General features: G+C 41.5%; 1 protein-coding gene across 7 annotated transcripts in view; it reads right to left on the bottom strand.

Moving 5' to 3' along the window:
- Nucleotides 1–18983, bottom strand: part of ARHGAP26 (Rho GTPase activating protein 26) — a 663940-nt gene that overhangs the window by 14748 nt on the left and 630209 nt on the right. For 5 of the 7 annotated variants that reach the window (XM_065918816.1, XM_065918817.1, XM_065918815.1 and 2 more), the window contains one exon: nt 1816–1926. The exons of 1 other annotated variant lie outside the window; for it this stretch is intronic. In XM_065918816.1, the coding sequence (XP_065774888.1) occupies nt 1816–1926 (111 nt within the window). Of the gene's footprint in view, nt 1–1650; nt 1927–18983 lie in introns of all 7 variants that reach the window. One more of the 7 variants, XM_065918811.1, reaches the window with a different exon arrangement.

Here is an 18983-nt window from a genome sequence, read left to right as displayed (position 1 = left end):
ACATCTCCCAGAATGTACCTAAGAAATAATTAGGAGATAATCTGAGTGTCAAGAAAAGTATAATCTGTATTTTTACCTTATTCCCAGGGTGAGGATAAAAGGATATAGTGAAAAGCTCTCTCTTTCCCATTTTCAAGGAAAAAGCTAGACATAAAACCTAGAAAAGCAGGCCAGGCTATTGGGCTGGGAAGCATGAAAACTCAAATTTGGGGCTACCCATGTATTTGGAAGAAAGAGTGCTGGTTGAGGGCAAGAAGTCCTGAATTCTGGATTGGATCTCATTAGTCATGTGGCTGTATACAAGTCACTTCTCTGTGCCTTAGTTTTCTTTCTCTGTAACAGGGTTCAGGCCATTTCTTCTCTCATTCTCACATGCAGATACAACAAAATGATGGATATGGAAGTGCCTGGAGGAGAATAAAGTAATCTCTGTGTGTGTGCACACGCGCTCAGTGTCCAACTCTTTGTGACTCCATGGACTGTAGACTGCCAGGCTCCTCTGTCCATGGAATTTTCCAGGCAAGCATACTGGAGTGGGTTGCCATTTCCTACTGCAGGGGATCCTCCTGACCCAGGGATTGAACCCGCATCTCTCACACTGGCAGGCGGACTTTTACATTGTGCCACCTGGGGAGCACCCATGTATGTATGTACATATGTATAAATAGCATGGTGTTTCTTTTTTTTAAAGTGAGACACAGCTTTATTGATTATTTAAGCCTCTCTGCTAGGGAGGCTTTCTCCTTTGGAGAAAAGCAGCTATGAGTAAAAGATGGATGAGAAAACACTGCCATGGCCTGAAGTACTGATGAAGCTTATAACTAGGCTCCGTGTTTTGGCTGTCTGAAAGCAGAGACTATCAGTGCAAGACACACACATGCTGGGGACCTACGCAGCGGAGGGACTCTGCAGCAGCATCATGAATTCTTTTGTAGGATTTAAACAGCTTCCTTTTTCCAAAGAACTCAAATGCAAATTAAGTCTGCGTGTCATCAAAGCAGGGAAAAACTACAGCCTGGGCCTTGGATGGAAGAATTAGGTCAACCCACAGAAAGAGGTGTCACCTGTTCCCATAAGAGCTAAGGGTTCATGACACCTGGAGACAGACACAGGATGGGAGCACAAGGGTTCCTGGGACTGCATGGAAGGTAAGGAACAATTTATTCTGTATTATATTTGTCTCTCTCCCAACTGGTCTGGGTCTCATCATCTATTTTTTTTTTCATTTATTTTTATTAGCTGGAGGCTAATTACTTTACAATATTGGGTCTCATCATCTAGGTGTCAATATTCATGGCCAGAAACCCAACTCCACAAATAAATGTTGCCTGATGCTATCTGATAAAAATGAGGGGAGAAAAGGCCGGCACGTGTCTCAGCACTGTTGCCTTTGAAATTATCTTGTTCTAAAGTGCAGAGAGCTTCCTGATTCAGAGAGCAATCTAAACAGGAGCCCTTTCAAGAAGCACTCTCTCCCCAAACTCTAGGCACCACAAATAAATTCAGAAACTGGAGGAAGGGTTCAGAGGGGCATGAAAAATGCCATGCTGGTTCATGCAAATGGTCCCTCCCAGCTTTGGTCTCTGAGGCTGGAATCCCTGACCAGCTTTGGATAAGCAGGAACAGAGTGATCATCATCCGTGATTTTACCTGGAGTCTTCGCGAACTGCTTCTTCTGGCCTGTCAAAAAGCAAGTGCAGGTTTGGATGGCAGGGAACAAAGTTGACGAGGAGGCTGAACACTGCATGAAGAGAGGACCAAGCCAATGAGAGAACAACGGCAGCAACAAAAAAGCAAACAAACCCTGCAACAGACCTGATGGGGGATGAGTCGCTGGACGTGGATGAAGTGGGCATAGGGCTGGATGGCGCCGAGAACATGGGCCAAGATGGCGAGAGGGGTGAAGTTGGGCTTGGATTCGGGGGGCTGCAAGACATAACCACCAAAAAACTCGTCAGCACACAGGGAAACCACAGCAGGAGCACAGGAGGTTCAGGCGAGGCCGAATGACAGGGAGCTGGAGAGACTGGAGGGGCACTGAACCCAGGCTGTGTCTTCAGTGCCAAGTCACATTTCTCCAGACCAAACCTCCGTGTCTTCCAAGTAATGCCTGTTCTGGAATTCCTCGGATAGTAACATGTCTCTTTGCCCTGCAGAGCAACTGCTTTCTAGGTGACAGGAGCTTCTGCGGTTGTCTGTTGTGCCTTTGGCCATCAGTGAAAAATGTCCTGAACCCACATGCACGGGTTCCCACACCCACATCCTATCACTGACCTCCATCTGGGGCAGGGCTAGCTTACAACCAGCCTCCAGCTTCCACTGCTATGTGTTTAGAAAGTTGTGTCTCAGCAAAAATGACCTTTTTGGGGGGGGGGTGCCACACAGGCCAGTCCACCAGAAAACGATTTCCTGTTTACATTTTTAACTAAACGGGCTGTGTGCCATTGGAGACCCAGAGAAGGACTGCATTAGGAAAGTGATCGCAGGTGGAGGATGGGTCTGGACACACATCTCCCAGGAGAGGGCACACAACTGTGTGCAGCACCCACTTGTCCCCCTGAGGTTTGCTTTCCAGGCTTATTCTTTCTCTTTTCAAGGATTTTGGGCATCTTGATACTCAAAGAAAAAGTCCAAGATGGAAGGCAATGAAAAAATGAACTTAACGCTTAAATCTGTCAATTTGTTCTTTGATGGGTGGCTGATCAAAAAGCTGGACAGGAAAGGTTGAAATCACTCACTATAACATACATGGTTGGTGGCTTTTAAGTAGTCATGCTAGCCCTTTGACTTATTTCACAAATTATACAAACAAACATCTCAGCAACTCTGTGAAATTGGATTAAGGCATAGATAGCGCAAACACCAAAACAACGCATAAACCACCCAGCCACACCACCTGCAGTCCTGGACGGCGGCTGGCCTTTCTGACCCAAGCACTGTATGAATCCAATTCCAGGGAACACACTGTCTAAACATTCCAGGATTTAGCAAGAACACATAAATGTTCTACTTAATGAGATATCTTCAACTCAGATGAGAGACTCAATAATGGCCTTAATTATCTACAGTTGTAATATAAATTCCTACAAAAGTGTACAGTAAAATCCCATTGCATGAGTTCGTCAAATATCCTCAGACTAACTGAATGAAACATTTAGTAAATGCCACTATAGTATTGTATTTCTAGAATATAAATTCTATGAGCAGGGATTTTTGTTCGTTTTGTTTACTGCTGTACCTCTAACTTCTAAAATAGTGCCTAAGAGGTTTTCAGGAAATAATTATTCACTAAATTAATGAATCTCATTTAATCCAACTATCTAGCCAAGAGGTGTTACTATAATTCCCATTTCATAGATATGGGAACGTGGGCCAACTTGAGGCTTACCTGAAGATACTCAGGCTCTAAGTGTCAGGGCCGAGTTTTAGACCCCAATCTGTTGGCTCCAAGCACAAAGCTCTTGCTGCCACAGTGCAATGCCTCTGGGTAGTAGGACTTGCTTTGGTTCTCTAGGCTATGTCAAGTTTCCTTATAGATCCACTAGAAACCTTCTTAACCACTGATTTATGAGTTTCCTTCAGATGCCTACCACATTTGCAAGGGAAAATGGGAATGCAGCAACAGACAGACCCAAATAGACTCAACACATTGTAAATCCCAACAAAATACTCAATCCTGCCTCCAGTCTTCCGTCTGGTAGATTCATACAGCAGATGGAATTCATATAATAGAAGAGATTACATTTGAAGAGTATGGCTCTTCTCTTGTCAATTATTCCAGCAATGACTAACTTATTGGACACACAGTGTGATGAAGACAACAAATGAGATACAATTCAGCATTTACCAAGGGGTCTGACTTGCAGAGCATACAGTGTATTTCACGAGATGAGACAAACCAAAAAACAACTATAAGATAGTAAGTAAACTTCATTAGTTAAGGGATCAGTTACTCTATGATTAGTTTAATACCTGTTCCCACACTTGATTCTGTCTTGGGTCCTGGGAGGAAGTGCTACCTTATTTCCACTGGGTAGTCAGTCCTTAATTAATCCATAGAGCAGCTGGTAAGAAAGGCCTTGCTTTCCCTAGTCCTCCCACAACCACCCACCCTTCCACAAGGTAATGACCCAGTCAGTGAGCAAGGCCTGGCTATTCCAACTGCAGCCCAGCCTGGGAACTCAGGTTCCAACCAGGGACAGCCTGGAGGTTTATGAGAGCAACCCAGGCCCAGAGGCCTGAACTAATCCGTTCCTTCCAACAGAGGATAATTAAAAAGTTCTTAAGACTTTTTTTTTTTTTTTGAGTGGTTTCTATAAGTAGGAAGGGCTTCCCTGGTGGCTCTGTGGTAAAGAATCTGCCTGCCAATGTATGAAATGCAGGTTCAATCCCTGGGTCAGAAAGGTCCCCTGGAGAAGAAAACAGCAACACACTCCTGTATGCTTGCCTGGGAAATCCCATGGATAAACGAGCCTGGCAGGCTACACCCCATGGGGTCACAAAAGAGTTAGACATGATTCAGTGACTAAACAACAATAAACAGGAAATCCCTCCAGTTTCCTACCTCAACTGTACCAAGAATCATGCCTTTGGCTAAAGGCATAGCTGGGAACATAGTCTAGTCTATGAACACAACGTGGGCTGTGAATGTTTTTTTTACAACCCTGGATATCTAAGTGGCTCTTGGCAACCTAGTACATGGCTGAAATTATCTGGGGTTATGGTTGATCTTAAGGGAGATCAACCCTGAATAGTCACTGGAAGGACTGATACTGAAGCTCCAGTATTTTGGTCATCTGATGTGAACAGATGACTCTCTGGAAAAGTTCCTAATATGGGGAAAGATTGAGGGCAGAAGGAGAAGAGGGTATCAGAGAATGAGATGTCTGGATGGCATCACTGATGCAATTAACATGAACTTGGGCAAACTCTAGGACATGGTGATGGACAGGGAGGCTTGGAGTGCTGTAGCCCATGGGGATGCAAAGAGCTGGACACGACTGGGTGACTGAACAACAATAATGGTTGCAATGCAGGACACTTGCAATGATTATAAGAAGTTACTCTTCAATCTCCATGTCTACTGCCATAGTATTACTAACTGTGCTTTTTAATGACTAACAGATTTTCATTTGTTGGCTTGCATTTTAGTTACAGCAATAACATTTATTTGCTATAAAATAACTCTAATTTACAGCTTATTACCACTACATTTTAGTGCAACAATAAAATGTACACTCCACAGTACTTCTATGATTTCTAAACTGATTGAAATTATACTTTGCTTGTGCTCCAGAGTCACATTAACAAAACCAAATGTCAACAATACTACTGAACACTCTTATATACCACAATGATTGATGCTTGTAGCAACAGAATGACGTAAACATATAAACGTTCCTCCGAGAAATATAGAGCACATTATATATCAGTTTTGATGCAACCCAGAGAACACACAGGTGGAAAATAAGATGCACAGGGATGACGATAATGGCCAAAGACTATTTATATAATCTTAACCTCTGACCACAGAAGTGTCTGGCTATAAGTTACTTAAAGTGACAACAGCAATGGTAAAAAAAATCCAAGATAAAACAAACTAAAAAAGGCCAGCTTTGGTATTACTGGCTCTGAAATCTCCAATATTGAATTCTCAAACTCTATTCCCATTAATGAGGCCAAAGATAACAAATAATTGATGTTAGGATAGAAGAAAATAATTTTATAACTACACTCTGAGCACTTGACCCATGAAGGCCTCTCCACAACCTCAGAGTCCAGCTGAATGCCCTAGCACATTTTTCACCCTAAATACTCCTGGGGTCCTGCCAGGCCCCCACATCAAGGCCCAAGTACAGCAACAACAGCTTAAACTTTAAGGAACATTTGCTGGTCTGGTTTTGATTCAACTGGGAGACTTGCATCAGCTTTAGTCTGCTGGTCCACAGTGTCCTCAAAAGGAGTCACACAGCCCAACCAGTCCCTGTGACATTCTGGACAAGGAAGAAATAATGATTTAGGAAGATAAGGCTCAAAGGCCTGGCATCATGCTGGGATGTGGCTGAGAGTTCAAGTACAGTTGTGTGGCAATATCATCAGCTTGACACCCTTCTGTGGTGACTCACTTGACTGATGGGGCATCTGATGTACCAGCCAGGGCATGCCTACTGGGCTGTGGACAGGGCTGCCCCAGCAGGCTCACAGTTTGATCACGGATGTGGCAGACCCTCTTGTGGCTCCACAGCACAGGAGTGGAAAATCCTGAGCTGCTACAAGATAAGCAGCCAGCTGACCATTAATAAGAAAGCTGATCTTCTTTAATTCTGATATGCAAAATTATAGATGATGAAGAAATGAAAAAACATCAAAAGAAAAGCAGTAAAATCATACATAATTTACGCCACCGATAATCACTGATAATATCTTGACAAATTTCTTCACTTTTCTGGGGGGAGGGGAGGGTTGTGGATAATACTATATACATAGTAGCATGCTTTTTTCATGTAAGCATTTACTGATGTCATTAAATAAACTTTGATATATTCCAAAAATCATAAAACTCTTTCCTCATTAATGAGGCTAAAAAGCAACTGATGTTAGGATAGAAAAATAATTTTAAAACCACAATCTTAGCAGATCACCCCCTGAAGGCCTTTCTACAACCCCCCAGAGTATTCTCAGACCTAAAGGGGAGTCTACTGTATGGTATAGCCTGATTTATGTAACTCTTTTCTTATTGTGTACATTCGAACTATTATCCCCCCTCAGCTTTAAGAAATAGTGCTGCAATTCACATTCTTGTAGCAGACCACTGCTTGTCTCCAGTTGTTTCCTTAGTATAAATTCCTGGAAGTTAAATTAATGGGTCAAAGGCTAGGAGCCTTTCCTAAGGGTCCTGATACATCCTAGCAAACAGTTTTGCAGAAAGTTTAGACTAAATTGCATTCCCCGCAACAGCGAATGGGGGTTGCCCCTTCCCTCTCACGATGGCCCCGCCAGCACAATCACCAATCTGAAAAATCAGATGGATTTCCCCACCACCCCTACCCAGTCCGCAAAGTTACCTTGGACTCTTTTCTTTCCTAGCATTTCCAGAAAAATGAATACAATTCCTCTCCTGTGTTGTTTCTATCTGAAAGCAAAGTTTAATTTTCTAAAGGGCATTCTGCCAAGAAGGACGAGTGGGAAAGGAGACAGGCAGATGGATAGAGTCAGACTACCGCAGCCTGGGGGGTGCTGGACCCCTGGCCATGTGGTGTGGCTCACCCAAGAGAGACAGGGAGTGGTGGGTGGTTGGTTTAGTGTAGGATCCTCAAAGACAATACTAACTTGGAGAGATGAGGTACACAGGGGAGCCAAAGAGTGTCTCGCTGGCAGCGTACTAGGGAGAGGTCACAAAACCGACACTGACATCTCTCTGCCAGGCAGCGGTCTGTGATCTATCAGCCAGGTTCTGGGTCATGGATCTCAGGCCTGGACTGACTGCTCCCTCAGTCCCCCTTCCCCATTAGGCTTGGAGCAGATGGTGCTATTAAACTCAAGGCAGGAGGCCTGCATTTCTTTCTCTTTCCCCCTACAATGAGAGACAAGAGAAAATCCCATGAAAACTTGTAAAGTCTGATCTAATCTAATCCCAAATTAGGGAATTTTTCTTCCTTGGAAAATACCTCTTTATGTCCTCAGTTAAAGTGCCATAAAAACAGAAGGAAAATCAAACTTCAGTTGGAAAACAGGGTCAAAAGGAATACCAGTAAACTGGATAGTAGTGAATCAGAGTAAATGATACAAAGTGCTCAGATGCTCAGTTGTGCCCGACTCTTTGCAACCCTATGGACTGTAGACTGCCAGGCTCCTCTGTCCATGGGATTCTCCAGGCAAGAATACTGGAATGGGTTGCCATTTCCTCTTCCAGGGGGTCTTTCCAACCCAGAGATCAAACCCATGTTTCCTGTGTCTCCTGCCCGGCATCACCTCCTCCTGTAGGCAGATTCTCTACCACTGAGCCACCACCTGGGAAGCCCCAGATGACACAAAAACCAATTTCTATTTGTTGGAAATTTGAACATATTCTTCACATGTATCTTATCTATGTCCTGAATGTTCAGTATGTGCTAAACAACTTTACAAGAGGAAAACCACAAGCCCCCAAGATGCATTGTTCTGTATTTTTTTCTGACTCTTACAAACATGCACAGTATTTACAGATTCTTTCCCTTCGTCTAATATAATTTTTTTTCGCCTATTATAATTTAATACATATTTTTATTCAGACAATAACAGAGTCCTGATTCTTATTTTAATGAGACTGGCTGGTGAAATCCCCTTAAGGCCTTAGCAATTATATACAATTGCTTTTAGAATGGTTTTTAAATAAGTTGCTTTTAAAATAGCTTGACTAGTCTACAGGGCAGCAGCACTGTTTTCTAGCTTAAAATTTTTTTTTTTCTAAAGTTCCAAACAAGTGTCAAATCCAGATGGAGTATTCTGGGAAAGACATAATTCTGCGATTAAATAAAATCTAAAATCTTAGAATAGGGAATCTGTTATCCTTAATGCTCTCCGAAGCCAATCATTTGAACCTTCTTCTCACATAGAATAATAAAGAAATACGAGGTAGAGGGCAAAACTCTGGATTGTAAGTAAAGATGCAATGCTAAAGTAAAAAGACAATGATCTCAGTTCAATTACTCCATGCAGCGGAAAACCCCCAAGAGAAAACAACCAGCAGGGGAAACAGAACGGTGTGCTCTACGCTGCAGAGTACTTACCAAGGGGATTATTCTTTCCTGTTAAAGCCCCTCAATCTTTTTCAAAATCACATTTCAGCTACATCAGAACTGGTTCTTAAAATCTTCCTTTCAACTAAATAACCTCACAATTTATGAAGCGATTTTTAAGGAAACTCAGAAACATTTTGGGAGCACTTCAAAGGATCTATAAGGTAACATTTGCTATTTCATAAGACTGAAGTGGTTGCAGAGAAATCCAAGTATCTCCTTACCATCTTAAACTGAGTGCAATACAACTGTCATTCTCTATATAATGAAGATATTACAAAAACAAATGCATTCACTGTAACAAACAGAATGATAGTGACACTAGATTCAATCTTCTCCTGTCCTGAGGCATAACTTAAGTTTGCTTTAAAGTCACCATTCTAATGCTAAGGTTCTTTAAACTATTCTTAAAATCTACAGGCAAGAAACTGTAACTGCCTCAGGGGATTAAGAATGGGGACTGAGTCCACAGGCATGGACTGGACATTCACTTTTTAAAATTTTACATTTGTTTGTACTGTTTTGAGTTTTTAAATCATGAGCCCATATTACTTTATAATACTAATGGAAAGCACTCTTCCACTAGGCGCTAGGATAATCAAATATCTATACGGAAAAAATGACATGACCAATTCCACATATCATACCTGATAGATGGTTTCCTAGCAGATTATAGGTCTAAATGCCAAAGGCAAACAATAAAACAGGGAATAATTCTGGGAATTTGGGATTGAAACTTATCCAATAGGGCATAAAAGGCACTAACCATAAAGCAAAATATCGATATATGTGACTATATTAAAATAAGAACTTTTATGTATCAAAAGACAAAGTTAAAAGACAGCAAAAGATGGCCTACAACATATAAATACACTAAAAAAGAACACATACCAGACTATACAGAGAACTCCTACTGATCATGATCAGTAAGAAAAAGCAGACAACCAAGTCAACAATGGACAAGACATTTGGGCAGGGATTTCAGAAGAGAAATTGCAAGAGAAAGGTGCTCACACTTTCTGTAATGCAAGAAGCATATATTAAAACCACAGAGGGATGATCCTGCTCACCTACCAGAACAACTAAAACAGGTAACATCAAAATGTTGAAAATACCAAGTGTTTACAAGAAGTGGAATAACTGGAATTCTTATATGTTGTTGGAGAATGGCTGTAAACTGCTCTACTCACTTTGGACAACAGGTTGGTATTACTTAGCAAAAATGAGTAATTTATCACGGTCTGTGACTCAGCAGTTCATTTCCAGATGTGTACCCTAGAGCACAGTGTGTATGTGTACCAAAAGACATTTATGAGAATGTGTTGAGCAGTTTATCTGTAAAAAACAAAAATTGGAAACAAGCTAGTGGGTGCATACTCAGCTGCTTCAGTCATGTCCAACTCTGTAACCCCATGGTCTGTGGTCCCTGCTCCCTACCCCCCACCCCCGAGGCTCCTCTATCCATGAGATTTTCCCAGCAAGAATACTGGAGTGGGTTGCAAGAATACTGGAGTGGGTTGCCATCTCCTCCAGGGGATCTTTCCAACCCAGGAATCAAACTCACATCTCCAGCATTGCAGGCAGATTCTTTACTGCTGAGCCACTCACTGGGGAAGCCCCAAAACAAGCTAAAAGTTGAGCAAAAGTAGAATGCAGAAATAGTTTTAGTATATTAATACAATTGTTCATTCTACTATAATGAAAATAAATGAATAAACTACAGCTATTATACAGGAATGACTTTTAAAACTATTGAGCAAAAGAAGCCAGACTCAGAATAATAAAACAAAATGTTGCATTTTAGGGATGCGGATGGATCTGTAGTCGTGAATTCGCCTATTTGCTAAAATTTATTTGTAAGTCCAGAATCAATACTCAAGGTGCTTTCATAGTCATTTGTGGACACATATGGAGTGATGAAAAACTTCAGTCACCCAACATGCACATTCCCAGCTGAGGCTGAATAAAGGAAAGCTCTGCCTTCTGTTTCAGCTCTGCAGGGTCCCTATGTGCAAGAAGGCTGGGATATGCCTCACAAAGAAAACATGTGCTTAATAAGCTTTACTCAGGCATAACTTACAGTCCTGCTGGTCCCGAGGTGAATGTTAATGAATCAATAGTAATATTAAACAAAGTGTCTTTAAATAGAAATCCATGTAAAACAAGGTTATGGATTAATAAATTGACAAAAACATTGTAAACAGAGGCTGTAGGAACCTAATCCTGTATTTCCTGTAGGAGCAATAGTTAGACACTTGCTAATCCAGTGTTTGCAGTGACTTCATGGGACCTTACTATTGCAAATAACAATTGTCATTCCCTTCTCCAGGGGCTCTTCCTGACCCAGGGATCAAAGCTGGGTCTCCTGCATTGTAAGTGGGTTCTTCACTGTCTGAGTCACCAGGGAAGCCCCCTAGAATTTGTACTGAAGAGCTAAAACATAAATAAAAACAAGGAATTGATTACTATAAACATCAGACTAGTAGTTATCCACAGAGAGGGAAAGAATTGTTAGAGGGAAGGAGAAAATGAGAGTTGTGGGTTCCGCTGGGGTCCCAGCGACATTGTCCTTCTTATCTGGGGGGCTTAGTTTCATGCCGTGTGGGGCCACCCACACGGACGGGTCCTGGTGGAGAGGTCTGACAGAATGTGGTCCACTGGAGAAGGGAATGGCAAACCACTTCAGTATTCTTGCCTTGAGAATCCCATGAACAGTATGAGAAGGCAAAATGATAGGATACTGAAAGAGGAACTCCTCAGGTCGGTAGGTGTCCAATATGCTACTGGAGATCAATGGAGAAATAACTCGAGAAAGAATGAAGGGATGGACCCAAAGCAAAAACAATACCCAGTTGTGGATGGGACTGGTGATAGAAGCAAGGTCCGATGCTGTAAAGAGCAATACTGCATAGGAACCTGGAATGTTAGGTCCATGAATCAAGGCAAATTGGAAGTGGTCAAATGGGAGATGACAAGAGTGAATGTTGACATTCTAGGAATCAGCGAACTAAAATGGACTAGAATGGGTGAATTTAACTCAGATGACCATTATATCTACTACTGTGGGCAGGAATCCCTTAGAAGAAATGGAGTAGCTATCATGGACAACAAAAGGGTCCGAAATGCAGTACTTGGATGCAATCTCAAAAACGAAAGAATGATCTCTGTTCGTTTCCAAGGCAAACCATTCAATATCACAGTAATCCAAGCTATGCCCCAACCAGTAACGCTGAAGAAACTGAAGTTGAACAGTTCTATGAAGACCTACAAGACCTTTTAGAACTAACACCCAAAAAAGATGTCCTTTTCATTACAGGGGACTGGTATGCAAAAGTAGGAAGTCAAGAAACACCTGGAGTAACAGGCAAAGTTGGCCTTGGAGTACGGAATGAAGCAGAGCAAAGGCTAATAGAGTTTTGCCAAGAGAACGCACTGGTCATAGCAAACACCCTCTTCCAACAACACAAGAGAAGACTCTACATATGGACATCACCAGATGGTCAACACTGAAATCAGACTGATTATATTCTTTGCAGCCAAAGATGGAGAAGCTCTATACAGTCAGCAAAAACAAGACCAGGAGCTAACTGTGGCTCAGATCATGAACTCCTTATTGCCAAATTCAGACTTAAACTGAAGAAAGTAGTGAAAACCTCTAGACCATTCAGGTATGACCTAAATCAAATCCCTTATGACTATACAGTGGAAGTGAGAAATAAATTTAAGGGACTAGATCAAATAGACAGAGAGCCTGATAAACATTGGATGGAGGTTTGTGACAGGAGACAGGTATCAAGATCATCCCCATGAAAAAGAAATGCAAAAAGGCAAAATGGTTGTCTGAGGAGGCCTTACAAATAGCTGTGAAAAGAAGAGAAGCCAAAAGCAAAGGAGGAAAGGAAAGATATTCCCATTTGAAGGCAGAGTTCCAAAGAATAGCCAGGAGAGATAAGAAAGCCTTCCTCAGCGATCAATGCAAAGAAATAGAGGAAAACAACAGAATGGGAAAGATTAGAGATCTCTTCAAGAAAATTAGAGATAACAAGGGAACATTTCACGCAAAGATGGGTTGGATAAAGGACAGAAATGGTATGGACCTAACAGAAGCAGAAGATATTAAGAAGAGGTGGCAAGAATACACAGAAGAACTGTACAAAAAGATCTTCATGAGCCAGATAATCACAATGGTGTGATCACTCACCTAGAGCCAGACATCCTGGAATGTGAAGTCAAGTGGGCCTTAGGAAGCATCACGACAAACAAAGCTGGTGGAGGTGATGGAATTCCAGTTGAACTATTTCAAATCCTGAAAGATGATGCTGTGAAAGTGCTGCACTCAATATGCCAGTAAATTTGGAAAACTCAGCAGTGGCCACAGGACTGGAAAAGGTCAGTTTTCATTCTAATCCCTAAGAAAGGCAATCCCAAAGAAGGCTCAAACTACCACACAATTGCATTCATCTCACACGCTATTAAAGTAACGCTCAAAATTCTCCAAGCCAGGCTTCAGCAATACGTGAACTGAGAACTTCCAGGTGTTCAAGCTGGTTTTAGAAAAGGCAGAGGAACCAGAGATCAAATTGCCAACATCTGCTGGATCATTGAAAAAGCAAGAGAGTTCCAGGAAAACATCTATTTCTGCTTTATTGACTACACCAAAGCCTTTGACTGTGTGGATCACAATAAGCTGTGGAAAAAATTTCGAAAGAGATGGGAATACCAGACCACCTGACCTGCCTCTTGAGAAACCTGTATGCAGGTCAGGAAGCAACAGTTAGAACTGGACATGGAACAACAGACCGGTTCCAAATAGGAAAAGGAGTACGTCAACGCTGTATATTATCACCCTGCTTATTTAACTTATGTGCAGAGTATATCATGAGAAACGCTGGGCTGGAAGAAGCACAAGCTGGAATCAAGATTGCTGGGAGAAATATCAACAACCTCAGATATGCAGATGACACCACCCTTATGTCAGAGAGTGAAGAGGAACTAAAAAGCCTCTTAATGAAAGTGAAAGAGGAGAGTGAAAAAGTTGGCTTAAAGCTTAACATTCAGAAAACTAAGATAATGGCATCTAGTCCCATTATCTCATGAGAAATAGATGGGGAGACAGTGGAAACAGTGTCAGACTTTATTTTTGGGGGCTCCAAAATCACTGCAGATGGTGACTGCGGCCATGAAATTAAAAGATGCTTACTCCTTGGAAGGAAGGTGATGACCAACCTAGATAGCATATTAAAAAGCAGAGACAGTACTTTGCCAACAAAGGTCTGTCTTGGTCAAGACTATGGTTTTTCCAGTGGTCATGTATGGATGAGAGTTGGACTGTGAAGAAAGCTGAGCACCGAAAAATTGATGCTTTTGAACTATGGTGTTGGAGAAGACTCTTGAGAGTCCCTTGGACTGCAAGGAGATCCAACCAGTCCATCCTAAAGGAGATCAGTCCTGGGTGTTCATTGGAAGGACTGATGATGAAGCTGAAACTCCAGTACTTTGGCCACCTCATGCGAAGAGTTGACTTGTTGGAAAAGACCCTGATGCTGGGAGGGATTGGGGGCAGGAGGAGAAGGGGATGACAGAGGATGAGATGACTGGATGGCATCACCGACTCAACTGGCATGAGTTTGAGTAAATTCTGGGAGGCCTGGTGTGCTGCGATTCATGGGGTTGCAAAGAGTCAGACATGACTGAGCGGCTGAACTGAACTGAACTGACCTGGGGGGCAGCTGCCGAAGATAAATTTATGAAGTTGTATATTTCTCATGCACTCTTCTATATAATAAAAAAGTATGTACACATCTATCTTAAGACATACCTAAGGACAGTAAGCATATTAATAGTATTCTCTGGGTGATTTTTATTCTTTGTGCTTTTAAAATGTTTTCCATATTTTCTACAATTAATACGTTACATTTAAAACCAAAAAATTGAATCATGTTAATAGAAGAAATGCTCTCCCTAATCATACAAATAGATACTTTTATTCTCTAGAGGAGGGATGCTTAAAAGGGGCAAGATGACCATTTTGTCTCTGTTACACCAATCCGTGGTTTAGGTTGCATAATACAGTTGGCAGTTCCCCACTGTTTTTACTGTTTCTCTTCTTTTTCAGTCAAATACAAGCAACAAATATTTACTGAGTGCCCTTCCATATGCAAGGACTAAATTTTCCATCCTCTGTCCTCACTGAGAAATTGTGTTGACTGCTCTAGAGACCTTTTTTTTAGGTAAAGTTATTACAGTAAATCAACAGTGTCTTCCTTCCCCCTAGGAGGGGGACATCTCCAGTGTCGCATTCTGAGTTGGCTGGACAACAAGTTAACAACACTGCCTCAAGTCATTGGCCATCTGGCATCCCTTTCTATACAGTCTGCTTTCAGGGAATATTTCCTGTTTGGACTAGGGAGAGGAAAAGGAGGTAAAAGGACTTAATAAGAATCTAAATGTTCACTGACGAAAACAAAGGAATATCTAAAATTAGCAGAGGTGGCCCAAGATACTTCAGCTTAACAGTAACCCTGGGGAAAGAGGATTCCTTGGAAAAGGAGCCTAAAATATTTTGCTATGTTCACAATTCTCAGCAATAGAAAAAGCACTTCTGCTGAAGATAATATCCAGGAAAATTAAATTAAACTACACAGTACAATGCTTGGTCTGGATACCATGAAAGGCACATGAAACAGAGAGATAAGGAGACATAGACTTTAATGTGAAGGCCACTGGCGGGGCCACTGCCCCACCCCCCAAAGCAAATAGCTGGCTTCTCTCAAATTCTAGTGTTTATTCTTTAGTCTAAACACGTGGCAAATTGCCTCTGATCTGATTTTAACCTCCCCAAATGTCTTCCTACTCCATTTATATTTTCCACCCCTGGCCTTGCTTCAGAGATGTGAGCATGCACAAAACCCACTTTCTCCCTTCGACCATGCTCACTTTCCACAACGGCTGGTTTGGGCTGCAATGAAGAAATGCAATCTCACTGGGCTTCATGGTGATTTTCACCCCTTGTTCATTTGCTTCTGGGGAGCTTACTGACTTGACTGGAAAAAACTTTAAATGATTTTCCAGCAAAGTCACCCTTTCCAGTGGTGAAAAAGAGATTTAACATCTGTGAACAAAAACAAAGTGAAGGAAAATGATTTTTATATTCTCTAGTTCTTAGACTCCAAAACCAAACACCCACTGAGAAGTCAATGAAAACAGACACAGCAAAATACCATTAATTCTAATCTCACAAAATTGAAATTTCTATTTTTTCAGATCTGAGGTAGATCCAAATTTATCCTGAACAGTTTATGAGTGACTAAGCCAACTAACAATGTCAACAAGATTTTCAATATAGATGTTTAACCCAAAAGAACCATTTCTAGTGATCACTTCAAAATGCAAGTCTGATCATATAATTTCTTTACATAAAACACACAATGATTCCCCACTGCTTCTAGGGTGAAGACCACAGCCTTTCCACCTTGACTGTTATAAAACCCCTAGCCTGGTTTCTTTATTTTTTACCATTTCAATCCACCCTATCTAATCTATCCTAACCACACAAACCTCCTAAACACATAGCTTAATAACAACTTGCTGAATGTTGTTCAATGAACACTGCTTCCCACTCATTAACTCTCCAATACCTACTGTATGTAGAATAAATTGCTTGCTCTACTAGAGTGGAATATGTAATTATAATTTACTTGTGTCCACCAGTTTTCCATCTCCTTTTCTTCTGGTTCATTTGGAGAAGTTCTTCTAGACCCCAAGCAACACAGGAAGGTCCAGTGTCCTACCGACGTTACTGCAGGGGCCGGCATGTGATCCAGGCTAGTCAATCAGGGGACCCCCTTCCTTCTGGCCACAGTGAGTGAAGAATGGGCAGGTAACTGATCACAGTTCATCCATGGGGTCTAATACATGAATGCTCTTCTTTATGGATGCAAAACCTAAATGTATTGGCTAAGGATGACCAGAGAGTGCTTTTTTCTATTACATGGCAAACATCTTTCTGCAAATGAAGTTTTTTGTTTTGTTTTTTACAAGAGGGAAAAGGAGCCAACCAAAATAATAATTTGGGCTCCTGGATTCAATTGTGCTCAAAGTTAGATTCACTCTGAGATTTTCCAAAATTGTAAGCTTGTGATTTCCACTTTTTCCCTAAGCTACTTGGGTTCCTGTCATTTGAATGTCTTTCAAAAGACATCCTCAGTGCTCTTCTTTGGAGTCATTACTTGCTCCAAGTCAGCAAACTTTCTTAGGGGTCATATAGTAAATATTTTTTAGACTTTGTGGAACAAGAGGCAAAATTACGGGTATTACATAGTTACATAAATGTTCTAAATGTAGCTGTTTGACAATGTAAAAACCATTCTTACTTCATGAGCCATAAAGTAAAAATAAGAACAAACAAAGAAAAACAAGGTAACTTGTTGGATTTGGACCATGGGCCATCATTCTCCAACCCCTGTTCCAGTCAAACTGGTTTATTTGTGCCATGGGCATGCTGTAAGCTTTCTATTGCCATGTTCTTTCTTGCTGATGATGTTTTTATCCCCTGGAAGGTCTCTCCCCTTGCCTCTAACTACTGCCCATCTACCATTCAAAGCCCATATAAATCTGAACTCCCACCTGAGGCTTCTCTGTTATCAAAACAAAGGGAGATCTTTCTCTTTTGAATCCTCAAGGACAATGTCTCTTTGGTCTTGACCCCATTTTGCACTGTAGTTTTGCTACTATTCTGGTAGCTCTTGTATACTGTGAGTGCTTAGTCAGTTTCTTTGGAATTGATGATATCTAAAGGCTGAAAGTTTGGAGAAGACTCTTGAGAGTCCCTTGGACTGCAAGGAGATCCAAACAGTCCATCCTAAAGGAGATCAGTCCTGGGTGTTCACTGGAAGGACTGATGCTGAAGCTGAAACTCCAATACTTTGGCCACCTCATGTGAAGAGATGACTCATTGGAAAAGACCCTGATGCTGGGAGGGATTGGGGGCAGGAGGAGAAGGGGATGACAGAGGATGAGATGGCTGGATGGCATCACCGACTTGATGGGCATGAGTTTGAGTAAACTGTGGGAGTTGGTGATGGACAGGGAGGCCTGGCATGCTGCAATTCATGGGGTCGCAAAGAGTCAGACACGACTGAGCAACTGAACTGAACTGAACTGAATTGAAAGGCTGAAAACAGCAACAAAAAACCCCACAGGATCAAAGCAATTAGTAAAGGTTTGTGGATCTACCAGAGGTGCAGGGTAAGACTTCTGGTAGCCAAGGAAGCCAGACATCAGAATATCACAAAAAAAGAACAGCTCTCACTTCAGTGTTGTCATGACAGCTCTATGTACAGCTACTTGTTTGCTTGTCTAGGGTGGTTATGCCCAACAAGTACCACATAAGGGGTATTTCGGACAGTTTGTTCCTGGAGGGGAGGGAGACAGGCATGTTGGTCTAGACTTGAAGGATTCCTGTGTCTCAGTCTGTAATTCTGGTTGCTCACTTGTGGTGTTTTTCCTTCTGACTACTGTGTAGTGCTGCCTAAACTCAGTCATCTGTGACCCAGCCTCCTATCTTTTCACCATAGTATATATTTTAATTTATAATGTAGCATATATAATATTATATATGGGAAAGATTGAGGGCATGAGAAGGGGATGACAAAGGATGAGACGACTGGATGGCACTGTCGATTCAATGGACATGAGTTTGTGCAAACTCCAGGAGATAGTTTGCCAGGACACAGACTTCCCTGGCATGCTGCAGTCCATGGGGTTACACAGAGTCAGATACAATGTAGTGACTGAACAAAATATAATACAAATATAAAATATTTTAACATTTTTCTCTACATTGTTCTTTTTAATAAAACATGAACAACTGTGTTAATCCACTCTAAATAATAAACCCTCATTATGGTTAAAACGAAGAAGAAAAAGTTGTCCAGGCACCGTTTAAAACTTTCAAAGCACCTCAGTGCAACAAGGCTCACATTTTGAACATTTCTGTTCTCAGTTACCAGTCTTTTCATTTCCTTTTGCAGAAATACAGCATATATTTTCCCAAGACCTACTCAATTACCCCAAAGAGCAAAATCAGCTAATACAAAATGTGTACTTCCATTTTAGGCAAGGTGGTGATGGTCATTTAATATTTTTCCTCTCTTAATTTTGATTATCACTTGTCTATACTATCGTCATCATCAAGTCAACATTTAC

The sequence above is a fragment of the Muntiacus reevesi genome, chromosome 1 (genome assembly GCF_963930625.1).
Source record: "Muntiacus reevesi chromosome 1, mMunRee1.1, whole genome shotgun sequence".
NCBI lineage: Eukaryota > Metazoa > Chordata > Mammalia > Artiodactyla > Cervidae > Muntiacus > Muntiacus reevesi.
This window is presented reverse-complemented; position numbering and strand designations above follow the sequence as displayed.